At 53.0% G+C, this 18,838-nt stretch overlaps 1 protein-coding gene across 1 annotated transcript in view; it reads right to left on the reverse strand.

Annotated features, from left to right (window-relative positions):
• Positions 1-4,169: 4,169 nt before the first annotated feature.
• Positions 4,170-18,838, reverse strand: part of PRRX2 (paired related homeobox 2) — a 23,321-nt gene continuing 8,652 nt past the window's right edge. Inside the window, exons 2-4 of the mRNA XM_015644873.2 lie at positions 7,678-7,862; positions 7,335-7,513; positions 4,170-6,773 (exon numbers count right to left, since the gene is read on the reverse strand). Of these exons, the coding sequence (XP_015500359.1) occupies positions 6,638-6,773; positions 7,335-7,513; positions 7,678-7,862 (500 nt within the window). The 3' untranslated portion in view covers positions 4,170-6,637. The remainder of the gene's footprint in view (positions 6,774-7,334; positions 7,514-7,677; positions 7,863-18,838) is intronic.

Here is an 18,838-nt window from a genome sequence, read left to right on the forward strand (position 1 = left end):
ACTGGCTGCAGGGAAAAGCTTGGGAATGTGAACTGTCCTGGCTCAAAAAAAAAACAAACACAAAAAGCCTAACAGGCAAACTTGAGAGAGGCCCAAGCATTGCACTTATTTTGAAGTGTTGTGGAAGTTTGGGGGAAGCAGGACCAGTCCCATTACAGCTCTCCTGGGACGAGGTGACCAGAGCCCCTGGCTCTCCCCTGAACACTCACAGTGATTGCTGCATAGGGGGGGGCCTTTTCTCAATTAATATCTAAAGCCCAGAGCTCCTAAATTCCTGCTCTGGCATCGATGTAGGCAAAGGATGTGCCCAGTGTCTCCTGCTGCTCCAGGAGAGCAAGGACAGTGGTTGCACCCACCAGTGTCTGGGGTTTGGTGTGTGCTTTGTGTGTACAACCACTTGTTTTTCACACCTGGCTCAAACTGGAAACGGCAACGAGGTGAAACCCACCTGGGATTGCAGAATAACAATTTGGTGCTTAAATGGGTACAAATTGAAAGAGGATAAATTTAGGTTAGACATTAGGAAGAATTCTTTTACTCTGAGGGTGATGAGACCCTGGTACAGGCTGCCCATGGAGGCTGTGGATGCCCCAGCCCTGGCAGAGTTCAAAGCCAGGTTTGATGAGACCTTGTGCAACTTTGGTTTAATTCAGGCTCTCCCTGCCTACGGCAGGAGTAAATGATCTTTAAGGTCCATTCCACCCCCTTCTGTGGTTAAATGTGTGAATGTGATTCACACAACCAGTACGTGTCTCCCCTCGAGGTGTCTGGAGCTGGGAGAAAAGCAAGCGGAGACCCAGCACAAGCCGCTTTCCCTCCCACACTCTTGCAGGTAGTTCAAGCCCCAGGATCCCTCCTACCCCTGAGCACCGGACACACCTCTTCCTTACCTGTCTGCACCACTCCCTGGTCTCTCTTCATGCAGACCTTCCCTTGGTGGGATCTGGACCAAGATTCCTCCTTGGGCAGCTCTCCTTAAACACAGATCACTCTTCCACCCTCTCAAAATCTCCCATTCCCTGCAGCAGATGGGATTTTGTTGCACAAATCCCATTATTCCTCTTGAGGAATTGAGATTCCTGTGACTTGTAGAGAGAATGAGAGGATCCAGCTCTACAAGTGAGTCCCCTGGAGAAGACAGCGGTGCTTCCCTGCTGCTCTCTGATGCGTGAGGATGAAGTTGGCTTTTTCCAGCGGGCGTTTTCTAACCCTGCTGTGGGGCTGAGCTGGGACACGTCCCCTGCCTGAGCCGTGGGGGCGAGCCCCGGCCGGGTGCGGAGCAGAGCAGCGCAATGGGGGCTGCGCTGCGCGGGGCTGCAGCACCCTCGTGTGGCTGCGGGACCCTGCGGGGGGACACGGGCACCCTGCCCGGGGACCCGCACACACGGACCCTTCGCCCCCGTCTGGCCAGAGAGCTGGGGGTGCGCATGGAGGTGTTTGGGATGGAGGGTGGGTGCCATTCCTTGGGGAACGGGTCGAGGGGAGGAGGCTGGTGTCTGCTCCAGTGCTCATCAGCCTCTCCAAAGCAGGCAGGAGACCCTCCCATCACCTCAGGCTTGCTCTTTGGGAGTCACCTAGTTGAAAACAGACTGGTTTCAAGACGGAAGCAGTTTGCAAACGTCCTTGCAATCTTCCCCTGCTTCTGAAGTTGTGCTGGATGGATGTAACGCTGTGCATCTCCATGCAATAGTTCTTCTCTATACCTGATAACTCTTCCCGGGCTTTGTGACACCAGCTACAAAAGGAACCTTTGCTTCCTTCCTTTTCCCCCAGTAATTCTAAAGAATTACAACCCCTGTGCATAGCTACCATCCAGATTCTCTGTTGCCTTATGTTCTGTCCCTGTGGGGTTGGAAAGAAGCAGCAGCGAACAAAATATCTGCTGCAGGGAGGAGATGCTCCTTCCATATGGAGAGTTTGGGGTGAGCATGGCAACCCCCAGGACAGGAGCATCGCTCCGAAGGGCAGGAGGGGCTCGGCTGCTGGGAGGTGGCACGTTGCTCTCACAGGAACATGTGTTTCTGCAGTTTGTAGATGGTGCCAGCAGAACTCTGAGGGTCTTCAGACCTTCCCGTTGCCACCAGAGGGAGAAGGGCTCAGCAGCACAAGCATAGTGGGAAAGGATACTGTAACCACGATATGTCTGTAAATCATTCTGGATGGGATAACCAGGCGGGTGCCCTGTGAGCTGGAAAATGTGAGCTCTGTTTTGTCTTGCTGCTGTAGCAGCCGATGCTGATGACAACACAAAATTGTTCTCATTAAAATATTCTAGGGGCAAACTTCAACTTTTCATCAGTCAGCAATTCATGCACAAGTGTCAGGCTGTGGGGTCAGAAACAAGGAAAGGGGGTCCAGAAAGATCCTCCCATCACCTGAGACCCGCCCTTTTGGAATCACCTAGTTGAAAACGAACTGCTTTGAGGAAGGAAACATTTTGCAAATGTCTTTGCAATCTTCTCCCCTCCCAAAGTTGTAGTGCATGGATGGAGACCAGCTCTCCTGCTGAAATTACTACTGGTGAAGGATGTGCCCTTCCTGGGATGAAAAATGCCCCTGTCTTGGAAGAGCAGAGGTTGCACAATGCCTTTGAGCTCCTCTTTATTGACAGCCTTACCCCTGTACCTCCCTCCCCTGTGGAGTGCAGACCCTGCCAGGTGAGCTACAGCTCTCCACACTTGTCTGTCCCCTCGTTTGAGACCCCTCAGATGCCCATCAGCTCCTGGGAGCTGACTGACCATGGGTTGAGACCTTCTGCTCTAGTGGAAGATGAACTGAAGTTGGGACACTTCAGGCAGGAAATAAGTGACATATTTCCAGCACTCAACAGTTATGAGTCACTAGAGGAATCTGCCCTGGCATCTGTAAGTTCATCACTTCCAAGGGTCTTTTGACTTGGGGCTGGATGATCTCCAGAGGGATGCTCTGCACTGGCCGCATGCTGAGGACATGAGGATGCTGCTTGGGTGATATTCTTTATTCATGAGGTTGGACAATTTGCCTTAATGATCTACAAGCCACTTACTGAATTAATAAATAAGTGGTTACAAAGCAGCAGCAGAGCAGTTTGGCAGGGATGGTCAGGTGTGTGGGACCATGGTGGGCCTGGGGTGATGTCCAATATGGAGACTGGGTGCTGCAGGGATGATGTGGGGTGAGCCTTGTTCCCCTCTAGGGAAATCTGGGATGCATTGTTTAGGGGTCCTTCCTCCCTCAGCCTTGCCATCCACAGGATCCACGTGTCCCAACAGCCACCAGTGATGGGAGGGACAAAGGTTGCTGCTGGGACGGAGCTGATCCTGTGGTCCTTGTGGAGCTGAGCCTCTCTGGGTGCATGGGATAGCATTGTGGTTCCCCTGGCTGTGAGGGGATATTGGGGATGGCCTGGGGAGGAGGAGGTGACAGAGACATCCTGTAAGTGACACGATGTGAGCTGGCCTGACTGGAGGCTGCTGCAATTCAGGATGTGAAGGCAAGTAAAAGAAACAAGGGAAACCCATGTGTCCCAGCTCTCCCAGCTCCTGGAAATCAGTCAGCAGAGCAGCAGTTTTCTTCTCAGGCAGTTGAATCCTTGCCACATTGCACCAACACACACCCACCCACCATTAACTTTCTCACCCTCTCTGAACACACAATAACTTTGATCTCCACAATACCTTGCTGCGATGGGCTTCAGGCTTTTTTCGTGCTGTGAGGACACTTTCTGTCTTGCTCTCTAATAATTTCCTAGCAATTTCTGCCACTTGACTCGCTGCCTTTCAGTCTGAGCATGTGCTGGGCAGTTTCCCTGGGGCGCATCTTCACACCTCTCCACATTGCATTAAATCTGATGCTTGATAGCTCAGCACTGTGAGCTCCTGGAGCCCTGCTTACCTTTGGCTGCCTCAATTATTTGGTATCACCTTTTCCTGACCACTGAATCCTCCTGTTTTGGGTGCTTAGTGCCTGCTCTGGACCTGTGGGCCTTTGCTCCCCGGAAAGCGCTCTACAATCGGATGGTTTATTTCTACCCTTTGGTTTCTTTCAGCTCAATTTCTGTGCAGAATTTGACCCTCCTTGCTGCCTCTTAATTCAATTTCTGCCCAGGCTGCTGGTCCAGGGAAGGTGGGGGAACCACAGTGGTAGGTGATGGAAGACTCAGGTCCCTATCACATGCACTGACACATCTCTACTCAGTAAAATATTTATTCCTCCATTATTTCACAAGAGTTGTTTTTACAAAAACCTTACAAAAATTTCCAAAACACAGACATGCAGAAGAAAAAAACAAATCCACCATAGATCTTGTTACAAGTAATTGAAATGTACAAATAGAAAGGGTGAGAGAGAGCTTAGATTACAATAATCCCTCGGTCCTGCTACCCCCTCCATGGGTGCAATTTGTATCTCTTCTTGGTGAGTTCAGTATTGACTGACAAGCTGTGATAAGCTGCCAAAAGCACAGCAAAGGAGGGGCCCTAAGATTAGGAGCAAATGTTTTCAAATATATATATACATATAGATATTTAGTGAAGAAATATTTATTCCCTGCTTTTTTTAGGTTTACAGAAACAGCATCTGCAAACTATTAAATGGGTTTATTTTCATTAATGTTCTCAAAGAGGCAGCGACATTTATATCCCTGTGGTTTCATCTTGTATAACTGAAAAAAGAGCCCTGTGCTTTCCATGGGAATAGGACCCCCCTGGCCCCCTCCTCCTGCCCCAAGCAGTGTTTCTCAGGGTGGATGATTTGATCCACAGTGGATCCCTATTCCCCCTGCCTTGGCAGGTCTCTGCACAGAGCTGTGGGGAGCTGTGTGCTCTTCTTCTGGCATGACAAATGGGAGGGATACCAGCCCTGGAAATACAGAGAGTGGGTGTTTCGGGTGACACTGCTCCCTGGATGAGGTGGACAGTGTCAGTCAGGCTGTGCCTGCTCTCTGCCTGCCAAGCTTGAGGACAAGGTTGCTGTTCCCAACTGGGGGCTGCACTGTAGAGCAGAGAAGGCAGGGGCTGGAGGCAGGATGGAGGGGCTGGTTCACACCCAGAGAGAGGAGATGGTTCTCCCATCAGGTCTCCATCTCTGGGTGCTGGGTGACTCCCCCTCATGCTGGCATTGCCTGGGGTGCAGCAGAAGGCCCTGGTGTCACAGCCACTGGGTGGCACATGCAGCTGCAGTGAAAGCCCCAGTGGAAAGTTGGGAGCTGTGGGGACTCAGGTGGGCACTTTGTAACTGTGCCACTTTCAGCCTCAGTGTCACCAACCAGAGGATGTTTGGCTGGAGGAGGCACCTCAGCAATTGCTCTATTTGTCCTCAGATCTATTGCTGCAGCCCCCAAACCAACCCCTTCTAGGGGAGTAGGGCTGTCTTCTCTGTCCAGGCCACCCCTCTGAGCTGGTGGTGTCCCCATGCTTGGCTGGTGGCTCTTTCCAGTGGGTGAGGAAAGGGTGATCTGGTTTCCAGCGGGTTTTGTCCACAGGGACACCACACCTCCACCACTCTGGCCGTGGAACTGGCAGGGGAATGTGGAGGCAGTTCAGTCCCAGGGATTAGGGCCAGGCTGCCCACCCCGTGTCCATCCCCCTGCACATCCCACCTTGGAACCTCATTAGGCTGCACAGCAGGGTGGGATGAGGGGGAAACCATTTCCTCTCTGCAAAACCAAAAAAGCCTCCCCCCATGGAGCTGCCGGCCCCAGACCCCCGAGCACATCTGCAAGCTGCCGACGGGGAGGCTGTGCCTCCGGAAGGCGAAGCCTTCGTTGGCACGAAGCGCTGGGAGCCGCCTACTCAGCTGAAACCCAACAGCTTTTTCCAATTTTCTCATTCCCTGGGATGGTTCAATGACCTGGGGCTCTGCAGAATCGCTGGCAAATCCACCGAGGCAGGGCAGCAGTGCCTGCTTGGGGATTGCCGATGCATCCCCAGCTCATGGGAGAGCTCACAGGCTCCAGGCGGCTCTGTTGAGATGCTCTGCTCGCCCCTCTGGGAAGGGACAAAGCCCGATGCCATCAGCATAGGCAGCTCCTAAATGCAGGCAGCACAGTACAGAGGGCTGGCTGAGACTGGCCATGGCATGGGTGAGCCATCAGCTTCCCAAAGGCCCAAACTTTGGGAAGTCCCAAACCCCACACTGTGGCTAGGGTTGCACAAAGAAACGGATACATGGATCAGCTTTGGCACACACAGTTGAGCGCCGCAAGTCACAGCCTGGTGGAAAGGGGGGCTCGTGATCCTCCCACACTGTCCCTGCGGGAGAAGACCCAATAACTCTTTGGCTCTCTGGGCAAGATACCCAAATTGGTCAAATCCAATAGTCCAAGATCCTTCCATGTTTGGAAGCAAATTCTTGTTCCCTTGGCAAATCTGTTTGTCCTCAAAGAGCGTGTGGGGGGTATGTGTGTATATATAGCCGTTATTATGAGGGTGTGCGGAAAAGCAAGTTTCTAACCAAGTTCGCTCCATATGTGGCTATAATTATGTGCCACTTCAGCCTGGGACTGACTCTACCTTCAGAAGGGAAGGGAAGAGGAGAGAAGATGCTGAGACATTGGATGAGTGGCATGTGTGCTGGGCAGGTGGCAGATTTGTCCTGGACCGGCACAGGAGCTCCACGCTGTATCCTGGAGGAGGCCATGGGATGGGGTTTGCCCTGCTCAGTTCACGGTCGGCACCTGATTCTGATGGAGGCTGAACTCTTTGGCTTTGAGGCGCAGGCTGGCGATGCTGTTGGCCATGTTCACCCCTTGGGTGGGCGTTGCGGTCCCGCTGGAGCTGTAGGAGGGCACAGTGCTGCAGGGAGGGAGCAGGGAGGAATGAGGCAATGGCCCATGGAGAAGTCCCCATGCCCTTTGTAGTTCTGCTGGCTTCCCAGGCCAGGCTGGCTGTTCCCTCTTGGAGATCTCTCACAAGAACAGCCAAGGCTTCGGCATTTTTATGTGCTTGGATGGATGTGGGAACCCCTCAAACTATGCACCAGGAGGCCCTGCTTTGTGCTTTTGGATGTGATGGCTGAATATGAACAGCTGGGAACCAGAAGGGACCCATGCCACCTCCTGTGCTGAGATGTGGGAAGGGTCAGCATGAGGCCAAGAAAATCCCTTGCGAGGACCAGGGTGCCTGCTCCAACCCCGAAGTGCAAGGAGACAGAGAAGCCTGCTCAGCGTTGGGCAGCAGATGCTCAAAGTTGAAATGGTTCCCAAAGCCAAGTCAGATGAGCTCCTTTCGGCCTCATAAAACTCCCCAAATCCCCAGCAGTGGCACAGGGCTGTATTCCTGCAGCACTGGAGTGGTCTCTAGGCAGCTCTGTCCCACGGCCACCTCCTCCCCAGCTCCTCCAGGACCTCCACCTACCTGTATGGGGAGGTGCTGGTCCAAGAGAGATACTCCGGGGTCAGTGCAGTGGGTCGTGGTGCCATGGGCTGCTCAATGGCTGCTTCTTGGCTGTAGGATTTGAGCAGCGATGCCGATCTGTTGGCCAGCATCGCCCTCTCATTACGGCGGAACTTGGCCCTCCGGTTCTGAAACCACACCTGTGACAAGGGTGAGAGGTGGTCAGTGGGAGCAGGGATGTCCCAAGCATCTGTCCTGTGGGTCATGGGGATGTGCAGGATGAAACAAAGGAGGGGAAAGTCCCTGCTCCTGCCTGGGGGCGAGGCAGAGGGTGTTGTTTTCTCCCACACAAACCTGTGCTCACCTGGACTCTGGCCTCACTGAGGTTGACCCTTCTCGCCAGCTCCTCCCGTACAAAGGCATCGGGGTAGTGCGTCCTCTCAAAAACCCTCTCCAGAGCCTGCAGCTGGCTGCTGTTGAAGGTGGTGCGGTTCCTCCTCTGCTTCTTCTTCCTCTTGGCTGCCCCACAGCTTGGGCTCAGGCTCTCGCCTGTGGGGGAAGAACAGGAGCCACATGAGACCTCATGAACCACATAAGTCCCACACAGACCCATGTGAGACCCCTGGCCCAGCCAAGCTCAAGCCCTCCAGGTCTGTAGTGTCCTGCTGTGTGCCAGCCATGCTCCCTCCAGGCACCTGGGGTTCTGTGGGGAGCTGCATATGTGCAACCTTGTGATGTCCGTGAGAATCAAAACTTTTTTTTGGGGACTTGTTGGAGCTTAGGGTTAACCCCAAAATTTACCAACCACCAAGGTCTGTGGTGGTTTCACATCTGGCTGAAACCATGTGGACCTGATTTTGAATACCAGTCTCAGTGTATTCTGGGGCTGCACTTGATCCAAGCAGGAGCTCAGCTCTTGCTAAGAAGCTCTTGCTTCTTGCTAGTTAAGTCAAACTTTCATGAATGGTGATGAAAACTCAGCACCAAAACACCCCCAAGACGTGGGTCTCAGCTCCCACCTCCAACACCCCCCGAGGCCCCAGGGCCCCAGCTGTGGCATGTCCCCAAGGTGACACAGGACTGCAGCCAAGCATCTGCTCTTCCAGTCCTGGTCTTCAGAGCTCAAAACGAGCGGCACCACGTCTCGCAGGGCTCAGCCTCCGCAGTGTTTATTTCTGGCTTTGCTGGCTCATGGAAACATGAAGCTGAGGGTGTAGTCTGGTTTCTCAGTATTGATCTTGGGCTGTCAGCCAGGCTGAGATTAATCTCTTCTTTGTCACTAATATCATAAGGTTTGGGCAAGTTTATGAAGCTTTTTTCCGAGACACCCAGTCAGCTGCCTGCAAAGGCTTCGTGGGGAGCACGACTCACTGTCATTCTCCCTTGTGGAGGTACTGGTTAATGATTCTTTCTGTTAATAAAGCATCTGGATCCAATCTGTACCTACTGGTGGGAAAGCATTTTGGAATTATTGGAAATGTTAATAAGTTTATGACATTCTGATTCATGGCAGGGGTATGTTGAGGCTTTCTGCTCTATCTCATTGCAGAGGTCAGGGTGGCAGAGCTCACCACTCCCTAAGTGTGCTCACAAATTAAACACTTGCTAATAATAATAATTGTGATATTTAACAAGTGCAGCATTTTCAGATAATGCTTGAGAAACAAACAAAATCTACTGGAAGGGATATTAACTTTGCTGTTTCAAAACACCATTAAGCTGTTGAGCAGGAGGAAGCTTCCAAGATTTTTAAGGCCAGAAAAGCTTTTTACACCTTAACTCTGAATAATTCAAGCCATGAAACGTCCAACAAAAAGATTTTCATCAAGTCCTAGGGATGTGCCCAGCTACACCATTCTTCCAAGGCCTCTCTGCAGCCACTGGCATTTCTCTGGGTCTTTTATTGTGCCATAGGTGCAACTTGGCCTTGGCTGACCATCAACAATCTGTGATCTTGTATTTGGACGTGGCCTTCTTGGTTGGGTGAAGACACGATGGACAGTGCCTGAAGTATGTGTGGTTTTGAGACCCTTTCCCCAGCCAGGAAACCACAGGCTGCCTTTTGCCACCAATTGTGTTTAAAGGCTCACAAATAAAATTCTCAGAATTCCCTCCAGCACTTGTTCCTCCAGCTTCAAATGTTCTGCCAGTCTCTGCTTTCCAGTTGCCCCTTTTAGTTAAACTCCTTTTTTGGTCCTGTTTTCCTTCAGCGAGCTAATGAGCCGCTGGATTAAAATACATGAAGTCCAGCCATGGTTGTCCCTGAGTTTTCTGGGAGCTTGGGACTGAAATGGGAACCATCAGACTGGGAAAGAGCTACAGGATGTAACAGGGTGAGAGGTTTCCTTGTGGATTTATGACCATGCCACAGGGCTTCTGGGGAAAAGGTAGATCAGGGTTTGGTTCAAAAGGTGTAGTCATAAGGGCACCCACTGCACCTCACCAAACTGGCAATGATTTCAACAGAACCCTGGGAAATGTAAAAATAAAATTTATAAACCCTCTTTGACTTCATCCTCAATTTAAACCTGCTTACAGGACTTTTCCATACTGATGATTTCTCTCACCACTCTAATTTGGCCGAAAGAAAGGAGGAGGAGGAAAGTTTTTTAAAATTAATTCTCATTCCAGTTCTGTAGGATTTGGCCACATTTCTGGCTGGTCTTTATCTCCCCAAAACCACAGAAGGAAGAGCTAAACAGCCACAGGAGACAAGTGGTGCTGAGTGCTTCCCATATGGAGCTGGCAGTCATGCTGGGATCGAGGTTTAGGACTGGGGTTGGATCAGGATGTGTCCAAGTGTCAGAGGTTCCTGGGTTTTTGGAGACATCCAAACCCTGGGCTATGCTGGCTTTGGGGCATTTTGTTCAGCCCCTATTGCTGCTTTTCCAGGCCATCTCTGTATGGCAGGGAGGCAGCTTCACACATGGAGTGCCTGCCTGGATCCTGTTCTTAGGGATGAGCCTTGGTAACATCTTTTCGTCGTTAGCTCAGGCATTTCAGGCTTGTGGGACCAGGCAAATGCCACCCTAATTGCTGGTGGTGAGTGTCTGACAGGTTTACAATGTACAGTCAGCCTGGATTTCTTCTATCAGAGATGCTTTAGTAACCCCAAATCAGCTTCCCAAAAATGAGCAAGCCTAAGTTCTCTGTGGCATCAGAGAAGGAATGGGAAGGGGGATAAGTCGTGTCCCCTGAAGACACCCTGTCCTCTCACTGCCATCAGTGGGACTTGGATTTAATCAGACCTGCTGACATCCTGATGGAGGAATTGGAAACCAGTTCCCCAGCCTGATGGGCTTCCAGAAATAAGAGTTTGTATTTGTACAGATTTAAATCAGCTTCCCACCATCACTGTTCTGTCCCAAAGCAGTGCTTGGGGAGGTTGTGGAGAAAGCCAAACCCTTGCCTTTGTCAGGTATAATTTGGGGGTTCATTTGGGCTGCAGAGACCAGTTTGGTTGGCCAGCCCTGAGGTCAGAGGGGCTCCTGAGCCTTCCCCCCAGCCACCTTCCCTGTATTTATCTTCCACTGATTACAATTTCCGCTGAAAGGAAAAGAAATGCAGGGAAAGGGGGAATACAGGGGGGATAACATTACTGAATAACGAAAGATGACATGCGGGGGAGGATGGGGAGAGGGAGACACGGGGGCTTTTCACAGAGCAGGATGGGCCCAATGTGCATCACAAAAAAAGCCTTAAATTGCCTAAGAGTGTTAGGAGAGACAGGAGACTTTTCACCCATGATGTGGATGAGTTTTAGGGTGCTGGATGTGGCCTGGGTAACCTCCAGCCCCCTCTCTGGGCTGTTCTGCCCTGCTCTCTGGGCTGCTCAAAAGCTGCAGACAGCCTGGGAGCAGTACTGTGCCCTACAGATGTCGTGGGGTACTGGAGTCACCCAAAACCCTTCTCCCTGTGGGATCACCAATGCTGGCAAGCCTGGACTGTGTCACACTGAGAACTTGGGGGTGACAGGTGCTGCCCCATTTGCAAAGGCAACACCAACCCTGGGTCAGAGCCGTGCTGGTTCAGCTGGGCACCAACCCAGCCCCCTTCTCTGACTCTTGCCTTTTCCCTCTTTGCTTCCATTAGTTCTACATAGGAAAGACTCAGCAGGTCTCATTCTTGGTGCTGGGTTTGCCAAGGGGGGCCCTTACACTGGCAGGACCCCCAACCTCCCACAGCTGCTGTTGAGCACTGTAAAGAGGTAATTTTCACTCAACTTCCACCAAGACTTTGGTTTTGACTTATGAGCTCCTTTAGCACACAGCAAATGGCCTCAGGGCAGCTGTGATCCAGACCAAGCAGCACTGACAATCCCAGCAGCTCACTCGCCTGAGCCCCCGAAACACGGACAGGGATCCTTGGCATGTCTTTCAGGGATGGGCTTTATTGCCAGCCATGCTCAGCCTCCCCCCTGACACCCAGTTTGGGGGGTTTCTTTGCTGGATGCTCATCCAGAGCGCGGTGTGTGCCCAGCACCATCCCTGCTACCCCCAGATGGTCACTTCAGCCAGCTGCCAGCTCTCTCTTCCCCAGGTGATGCTGCAAACCCCTTTCCCCATGAGTAACACCACATCCTGGGACAAGTTTTCCCAAGTCCAACTCTAGCACTTGGCTTTGGGGTGCAAATACCCCTGCTTTTCAGGTCACAAGGCAGCAAGTTCAACCCTCTCACGCAAAAAGCCCAGGCTACATCTCCTCCAACGTGTTTCATTTTCCATTGCACCGCAGCCCCCATGGCCCTAAACAGTTTTCTGTCATTAAATTATTTCACACGTTCCATTTATTTGCGAGCAGTTTGCCAAAGACCCTTTAAGCTTTAAATTTTTCACACCCCCCCCAGCCAAAATGATCAAATCTGCTGTACCATTTACTTCCCTGCTACGCCTGGAATGGCATTTTTTTCCTCCTTTTTTCTTCTTGGGTATAATTTAAGGGTTGAAATAGCCTGGAGGGAATTAGCTGTAAATTCTTCCTAAGACAAATAAATTCAGCCCTCTAAGTTTCTACGTTTTTCAAACTGTTGAGAGACATTTTGGGTTTGTTTTACTTGAAATAATGATCGTGGCATATCTGACCCTCAGGCTGCGGCCAGCTCTAGCCAAATAAATAGCTTTTATTAATTAAGGTCTATCCTTAACAAATAAAACCCCAATTTGATCTCGGCCGGCTGAATTAGCAAAAATAAACAACGGGTTCTCTGGGCACTTGATGTGGATTTAACAAATTAACGCTGGGCCTTCATCAGGGAAGCCGCAGGGTGGTGGAGGTCTTTTACAGCCAAGAAATCCTTTGGAAAAACAATGTCTTTCGTTTCTCCCATGGTCTCTCTCGGTAAACATGCACTCCCTTCATCCCTTTATACACTCGGGGGAAGCGAGGAGAGCTCCAGCGATGACGACTGCCAAAGTTTCATGTGCAATTGTTTAACTTGTTCCTCTAAATCATGCAATGGGGAGGAAGCGTTTCCCCTCAGACTGCAGCGAGCTGGAGCAAAGCTCTGGGGTTTGGGAATTGCCCCTCCATGGTGTGTGCCCACTCCAGCTCCTTTTTATCCCACAACCTTCAGCTGAGACACCTGAAGCTAGGGTGTGATTTGAGGCTGCAAGGGCTGCCGAGTGCAGATGACCTCTCTTTCCAGCAGCTACTTCCAATACTGCCCTGCCTTGGGATGCAGTTGGGAACAGCCTGGGAGCCCAGGAGGAGTTTTACCAGGGCTTTGAAGGGAGGAGAGGTAGCAGGAGGAATGCTCCACAGGCCAGAGGGAAGCTGGGCACTTGTCACTGCCCATGGGCACAGGAAGGACAGGGTTTGTTGCAGGAGTGATGGTGGGAGATGACTACACCACAACAGGTCTTTAATGTCCCCAAATCATCTTGGAAAGCCTGGGAGGCTGAGAAGCAGCCAGGAACCTGCCCCTCCACATGTGCTGAGTCCCAGGTACGGTGCCTTTCCTGCACCCACCAGCAAGCCCAGCCTGATGCACAGGACCGACACAGCACCAGCTTGGGGGCAAAACCACACTGGTGAAACTCCCATTTTCTGCATGGTTTCACCCCAGCACCCAGGTGAGGACCCTTTGGGACTGCCAACCTCTGCCCACAAGATGCCAGCCCCAGCTTTGTTTGGCATGATGCTGTGAGGTCCAGACCCATCTTGGGAACAACCATGGATAGGGGGGGCAGGGTATCCCTAGGGAGCAAGGGCTGCCAGCCCCAGGTTCCCACCTCCTCATCCCGACCCACTGCTGCTCCCTGCTCCCCTTCCAGCCCAGCCCCAGCCTCGCAAAGACCCTGGGAATGCTGAAGGCTCCAGGGGGAGGTTGAAGCTGGGGGGGTCCAAATGTGCTGAGTCCGAAGGAAACTTTCTCGGCTCAAGTGGCGTACATGAAAAATTTAAGAGAGGGGCAAGTCCCAGCTACTGGAGAAACATTACAGCAAAATGTTTCCGAGGATGTTTCACCTCATTAATTGTGAAAAAACTGAAACGCTGACACGTTTTTACAGGCTGCCAGTTTTGCTGGGGGAAAAGTGTCTCTGCTAAAAAGGAGCAGCAAAAGCCTGGACCAAGAAAGAGGCCAAGGCTGTCCCGGGGGGGCCTTAGCCCGTGCTCACTGACAGGCAGCAGCAGCCTGTTTTATGGTTATAGAGCTGCCTCTGCACCAGCCAGAAACCACCCAGCACCACAGTTTGCTGCCCCCAGCCACACAGACACCCAGCTTTTGGGAAGATCCTGCCCGGCAGTGCTGCAGCCCCAGGGATGCTCCATGCACTGGCTGCACCCCCAGAGCCCAGGAGGTTTTTCCCTTGCAACCCTGGATGGTGTGTGGTGTCTGAGCACCCATCACAGCAAGTCCAGCTGAAAGCCAGAACAAACCAGAAAGGTCCTGGCTGAGCCAGCAGCATCTCTGCATCCCAGTGGGGATGTGTCCAGCCTGTGCTGGTAACCCAGTGGTGGCACTAAAGCTTTTTTTTAGCTCATTGTTAGTGCAGCAAATGCACTGGGAACATGATGCTTAGATGGGTACTGGGAACAGAAAGAATGTGAAAAGGAGGATCCCCATGTCATGAGACACTGCACTCCTTAGGGAAGGTTCCAGCCCAGAATTAGCCACCAAATTCACTGCTAAGAGCAGTGAGTGGATTTAGAGCTGGGTCTCCAGTTGGCTCTGGAGCAAGGGCAGCCATGCTGCCAGACCCAGATGCACAAGAGGGAGAAGATCAGGAAGTCACAGAGAGAAAGAAAGAAGATAATGAAGAGAATGAAGAAGGGGAGCAGATGCTGGAGACACCAGGTGAGGAACCAGCCAGCCAAGTCTTGTGCTGGGATTTAGAGAGGATGCCCTGAAAGTTGAAAGCTGGTGAAATGCACAGGGCTGCAGGCAAAGCCCTGGGGCTCTGATGTGCTCAGGAGTCCCAGCACTTCCCACCATATCAGAAGCTACTGCTCCAGTCAGAGGCTCCTGCAGAGCCCAGCACAGCGCTCACCCAGCTGAGGCCAGGCCCCAGGAATGGTGTTTTGGCACAGCCAGCTCCTGCGTCAGCGGAAGCATTTAATGAATTAATTGCAGCCACATTCCCTGAAGGAGCAGGCAGGGTTGGTGGGATGCTGTCAAACTTCAGGAAGGGGCTGGAGAACATCTTTGGCCACAGAGCTCTGGTGGGAGTAAGGGGAGTAGGCTGAGCAGCACAAGAAATTCCTGTCCATTCTCCCATGCACCTGTGAGAGATGGTGGCCTTCACCCACCTTTCTCCAGGGGTGGAAACTGCCTGTGGACAGACCTTTGGAGAAGCTGACACGGACACATCCTGCTGCTGGGCTCACTGGCTCAGGATACACCCCAGCATCCTGGCCCCAGCCCCAGCCCTGCCTGAGGATCCAGACCGCAGAGCCTGGCACCATCAGTGTCCCCTGACACGACTGCTCCAGAAACAGCCTCGAGAGCCTGCGCCAGCGCGGGACTCGCCGAGGCCTCTGGCTGCGCTTTCCCACCCGCACCCTGGGAGCCGGGGCCATCGGGGGGCTCAGACTGCCTGGCTGTGCCCACCCATGGTGGCACCGGCCCAGGGCAGACCCGGAGCACTCAGAGCATCCCTCGGGCTCGGTGGTCTCTGAGAGAAATGTTCCCTCCCAGGGCCGTGCCGGCGCGGGGTGATGCCAGCCTGGCGCGGGGCTGTCGGGAGCTGCCAGGAGCATCCCGTGTGCTCACAGGAGGCTGCGGCTGCAGCTCCACACAATGGGCTGTCCCCGCTCCAGAGCCACCACTGCCTCCATTGTGTCAGCCCTCCACGGGGATGGGGCTGGGGAGGAGCTGAGCTGGGGCAAAGCTGGGATGCTCCACAATGACCACCCAATCTGCCCCTCGAGGAAGGTGAGGAGGAAAGGCTCCTGGGAAAGTCCACGGTCTGCATGACTACCGTGGCTTTGAGAGGTCAGGACCTGGCATCTTCCCTGCTCATGGCATGGGAACATGCAACTCAAAGGGGTTCACACCCCTCTTTCCTTAGTTGGGGCTGGGGTCACACAGAACCTCCAAAAACTCATCCACAGTGGTGCCAGTCTGGATTCCCCCTGCAAATGCCAAAGAGGGAGAGAGGGAGACAGGACAGATATTGGGATAGGTGCTCCTGGCTTCACTCAGGGATGCTCAGAGAGGCTGTGTCAGACCAAAGGGCTCCTCATGCGGATGTTTGTGGCTGCAGGGCTGGGGGTAGCAGGAGCTGAAGCCTTCCCAGCACAGCCAAGTGCCTCAGGAAAAGACAGCGTGGTGGGTTTGACCGATCCAAGCCAAGTTCTGAGCAGCACCGACCAACGGGGGAGCAGGAATTTTCATTTTGTTCTCCTGTGAATTTGCCAACCCCCACAGTGGAGGCCCAGGGACCAACAAAAGGCGTTGGCTCTCCCCCAGCCACCACCAGCCAGGAGCCTTCCCGGCAAGGAGACATTCACTGTGGAGCTTGCTTTCATCTCCCAGCCAGGAGACCTTCTTGGGGTGGGATGAGAGCAGTGCTTGGGCTGTCCTGCACCTCATGCCACTGCAGCACCCTGGGATGCTCCTGGGTACTCAGCCCCTGGGTTCCCCTTGGGGATCCAGCCTCCCCCCTTTGTCAGCTCATTCAAACAGCCCAGCGTGGCCAATGGCAGCACGGTGGTGGCTCACAGATGTGTGAATGGGCCTCTGTGGCTCAGGGAAACAGCCAGCTCAGACCCTGTGGCCAAAATGCTGGGATTTGGGTCAGCCCCAGGCACCACAGTGAGGGGTCTGGGCAGAGGGAACTGCCACGGTGGCTCCCCACAGCCACTGGAGATGGTGGGACAGATGATGGATGATGCCAGCACAGACCCTGCTGCTCTACATCAGGGCTGAGCATGGCAGATGCTTCTTCCCTCCCCATCCTGCAGACCTTTTAGGCACCATTTAGTGCATCCATGATGCAGCCACCTGATATAAAAGGTTACCTGGCTTCCCAACAGGGCACAGACATGTAATTAATTAACACTAATGAGACTTGTGCAAGTGCCAGCCCAGGAGTAGCACCTGCCTGTGCTTGCAAAACACCACCAAAACCCTGGATTTAACTACAAAGTGAGTTTTCCTGGGGGCTGGGAAGGGGATGGAGGGTACATCAGGCCATCATGATGTTGAGAGCTCACTGGGACTTTTGCTCAGTGTTTGAAAAATAAAACTAAATCAGCCGGGGCTGCATAGCAGGAACGTTGTGTGGAGGGCTGGCTCCCAGCCAGGGACCCCTGGCACGGCGATCCCAGCCTTCCTCTCCTCCCCAGCCCCCCCAAAAAGGTGTTTTTTTGAAATTTAATAGGCAAAAGCCCAAGCAGGCCAGCCCCAGTGGCATCTGGCACTGAAACCCAACACCAGCCCCACGAGGTTAAAGCAGAGACCCCATTGCATCAGGGTCATTGCCAAGGGGGGGAAGAGCAGGGACAAGGGGGAATGATGAGGATTCCCATGATGTCTCCTCCTGTGCCCACAGCCCCAAATCTCTTTTTTTGGGGGGGCCAAAAGGGTGTTTTTCACACCCAGGCAAGCAAATCACTGAGCACCCATTTGATCAGTGAGAACCAGCACCTGCTGGGACTCTGTTCCAGGGTCACCAGCTGTGGACACCAGCATGTCTGGCCAGGGTGTGGGATGGGTGTGAGCCCCACTGGGACCCCATCCCAGCCCTCGTGGGTGCCTGCAAGCACAGACGTCCCGGAAGCCCCTGCCAGCAAGCAGCATTGCTGTCCTCCTGTCTGGTTTTCATTTGAGGTCGGTGGCCTCTCGCCAAATTTATTGTAAAACATTCATTTTAATAAGTGGCTCGTATCTTTTTTTTTTTTTTTTTTTAAACCCGGCCTGGTTAACTGTTTCCAGGTTAAAGCAGAACTGTGCACAGTGGGGATGGTGGGGATGGCAGTGGGGACAGTGGGGACAGGATCACTCAGGTTGCTGGGGGCAGGTACCAGCCATGGGGAGGACACCAGGGGATGACAGGATGGAGACAGGAATATCAGGATCCTGCTTCCTACAAAGGTCAGCAGAGCTGAGACCCTCACCCTCATCACTCCAAGCCTTCATCCCCTCCAGGTCCCCAGGGAGACCAAGCACCCTCCTGCCACACTGGGCACCCTGACTCTCTCATACAAAATTAAAACTTACTGGCCAATAGGTAGTCTGGTCATGTCAAACATGCAGAGGGCTTCCCAAAGTGGATGCTGCCTGGTAGTTTAGTTTCAACATTTGTTTTAAGTTTTATAAGCCTCTAATACTAATAGAAATGTTTGAGTGTCTTTTAATTTAAATGAAAACAGTTTTTTTAAAATGTAAAAATTCCCCTGAGGTATTTACAACCCCCAAATTACAGCCATGTGGCCAGCCCAGATGAGAAAGTGAAATCAGTGAGGAAGGAGTGTGGCAGCTGCCCCAGCCCATCCCAGCCCTGGAGTGGCTGTCCCCATGTCACCTGTGTCCCCTGTGCAGATTCTGCCTCACACCTTTGCTGGGGACATGGGATCCATGGGTTCACCAGCCCCTGGAGCTGCCAGCCACAGCTGTCCCCAGCAGGACGGCATCTTCCTGTCTTTCCTGCCTTCCTTCTGTCCTTCCATTTTTGTCTTGGCTCTGGAGCAGAGTGGGTTTGGGGGCAGGAGCTACCCATGACCCATCCTGTGCCCTCCTCAGCTGTGCTGCTGCAGCACCAGGCTCTGCACCCCAGTGCTGTGTCTGGGCTTCTCTAAGTGCTCCCCTGCACCACCACTGCTCCTGCTACCCCCAAGTCACCCCTGGCAGCCCTGGCAGTGTCCTGTGCATCCCGGGGTGCAACACAATCCCCGAAACTTAGCCATGCCCTGCAGGACCTGGGGTACAGTGTGATTCCCCTGGATGGCTCAGTTCCACATGCCCCCCCCTGCAACAGCCTGCACAGCTTGGGGTGCTGTGGAACCCCACCACACTCACCTGGCACTGCCCTGTGCAGTTTGGGGTGCTGTGGAACCCCACCACACTCACCTGGCACTGCCCT

Source organism: Parus major, chromosome 17, assembly GCF_001522545.3.
Source record: "Parus major isolate Abel chromosome 17, Parus_major1.1, whole genome shotgun sequence".
Taxonomy (NCBI): Eukaryota; Metazoa; Chordata; class Aves; order Passeriformes; family Paridae; genus Parus; species Parus major.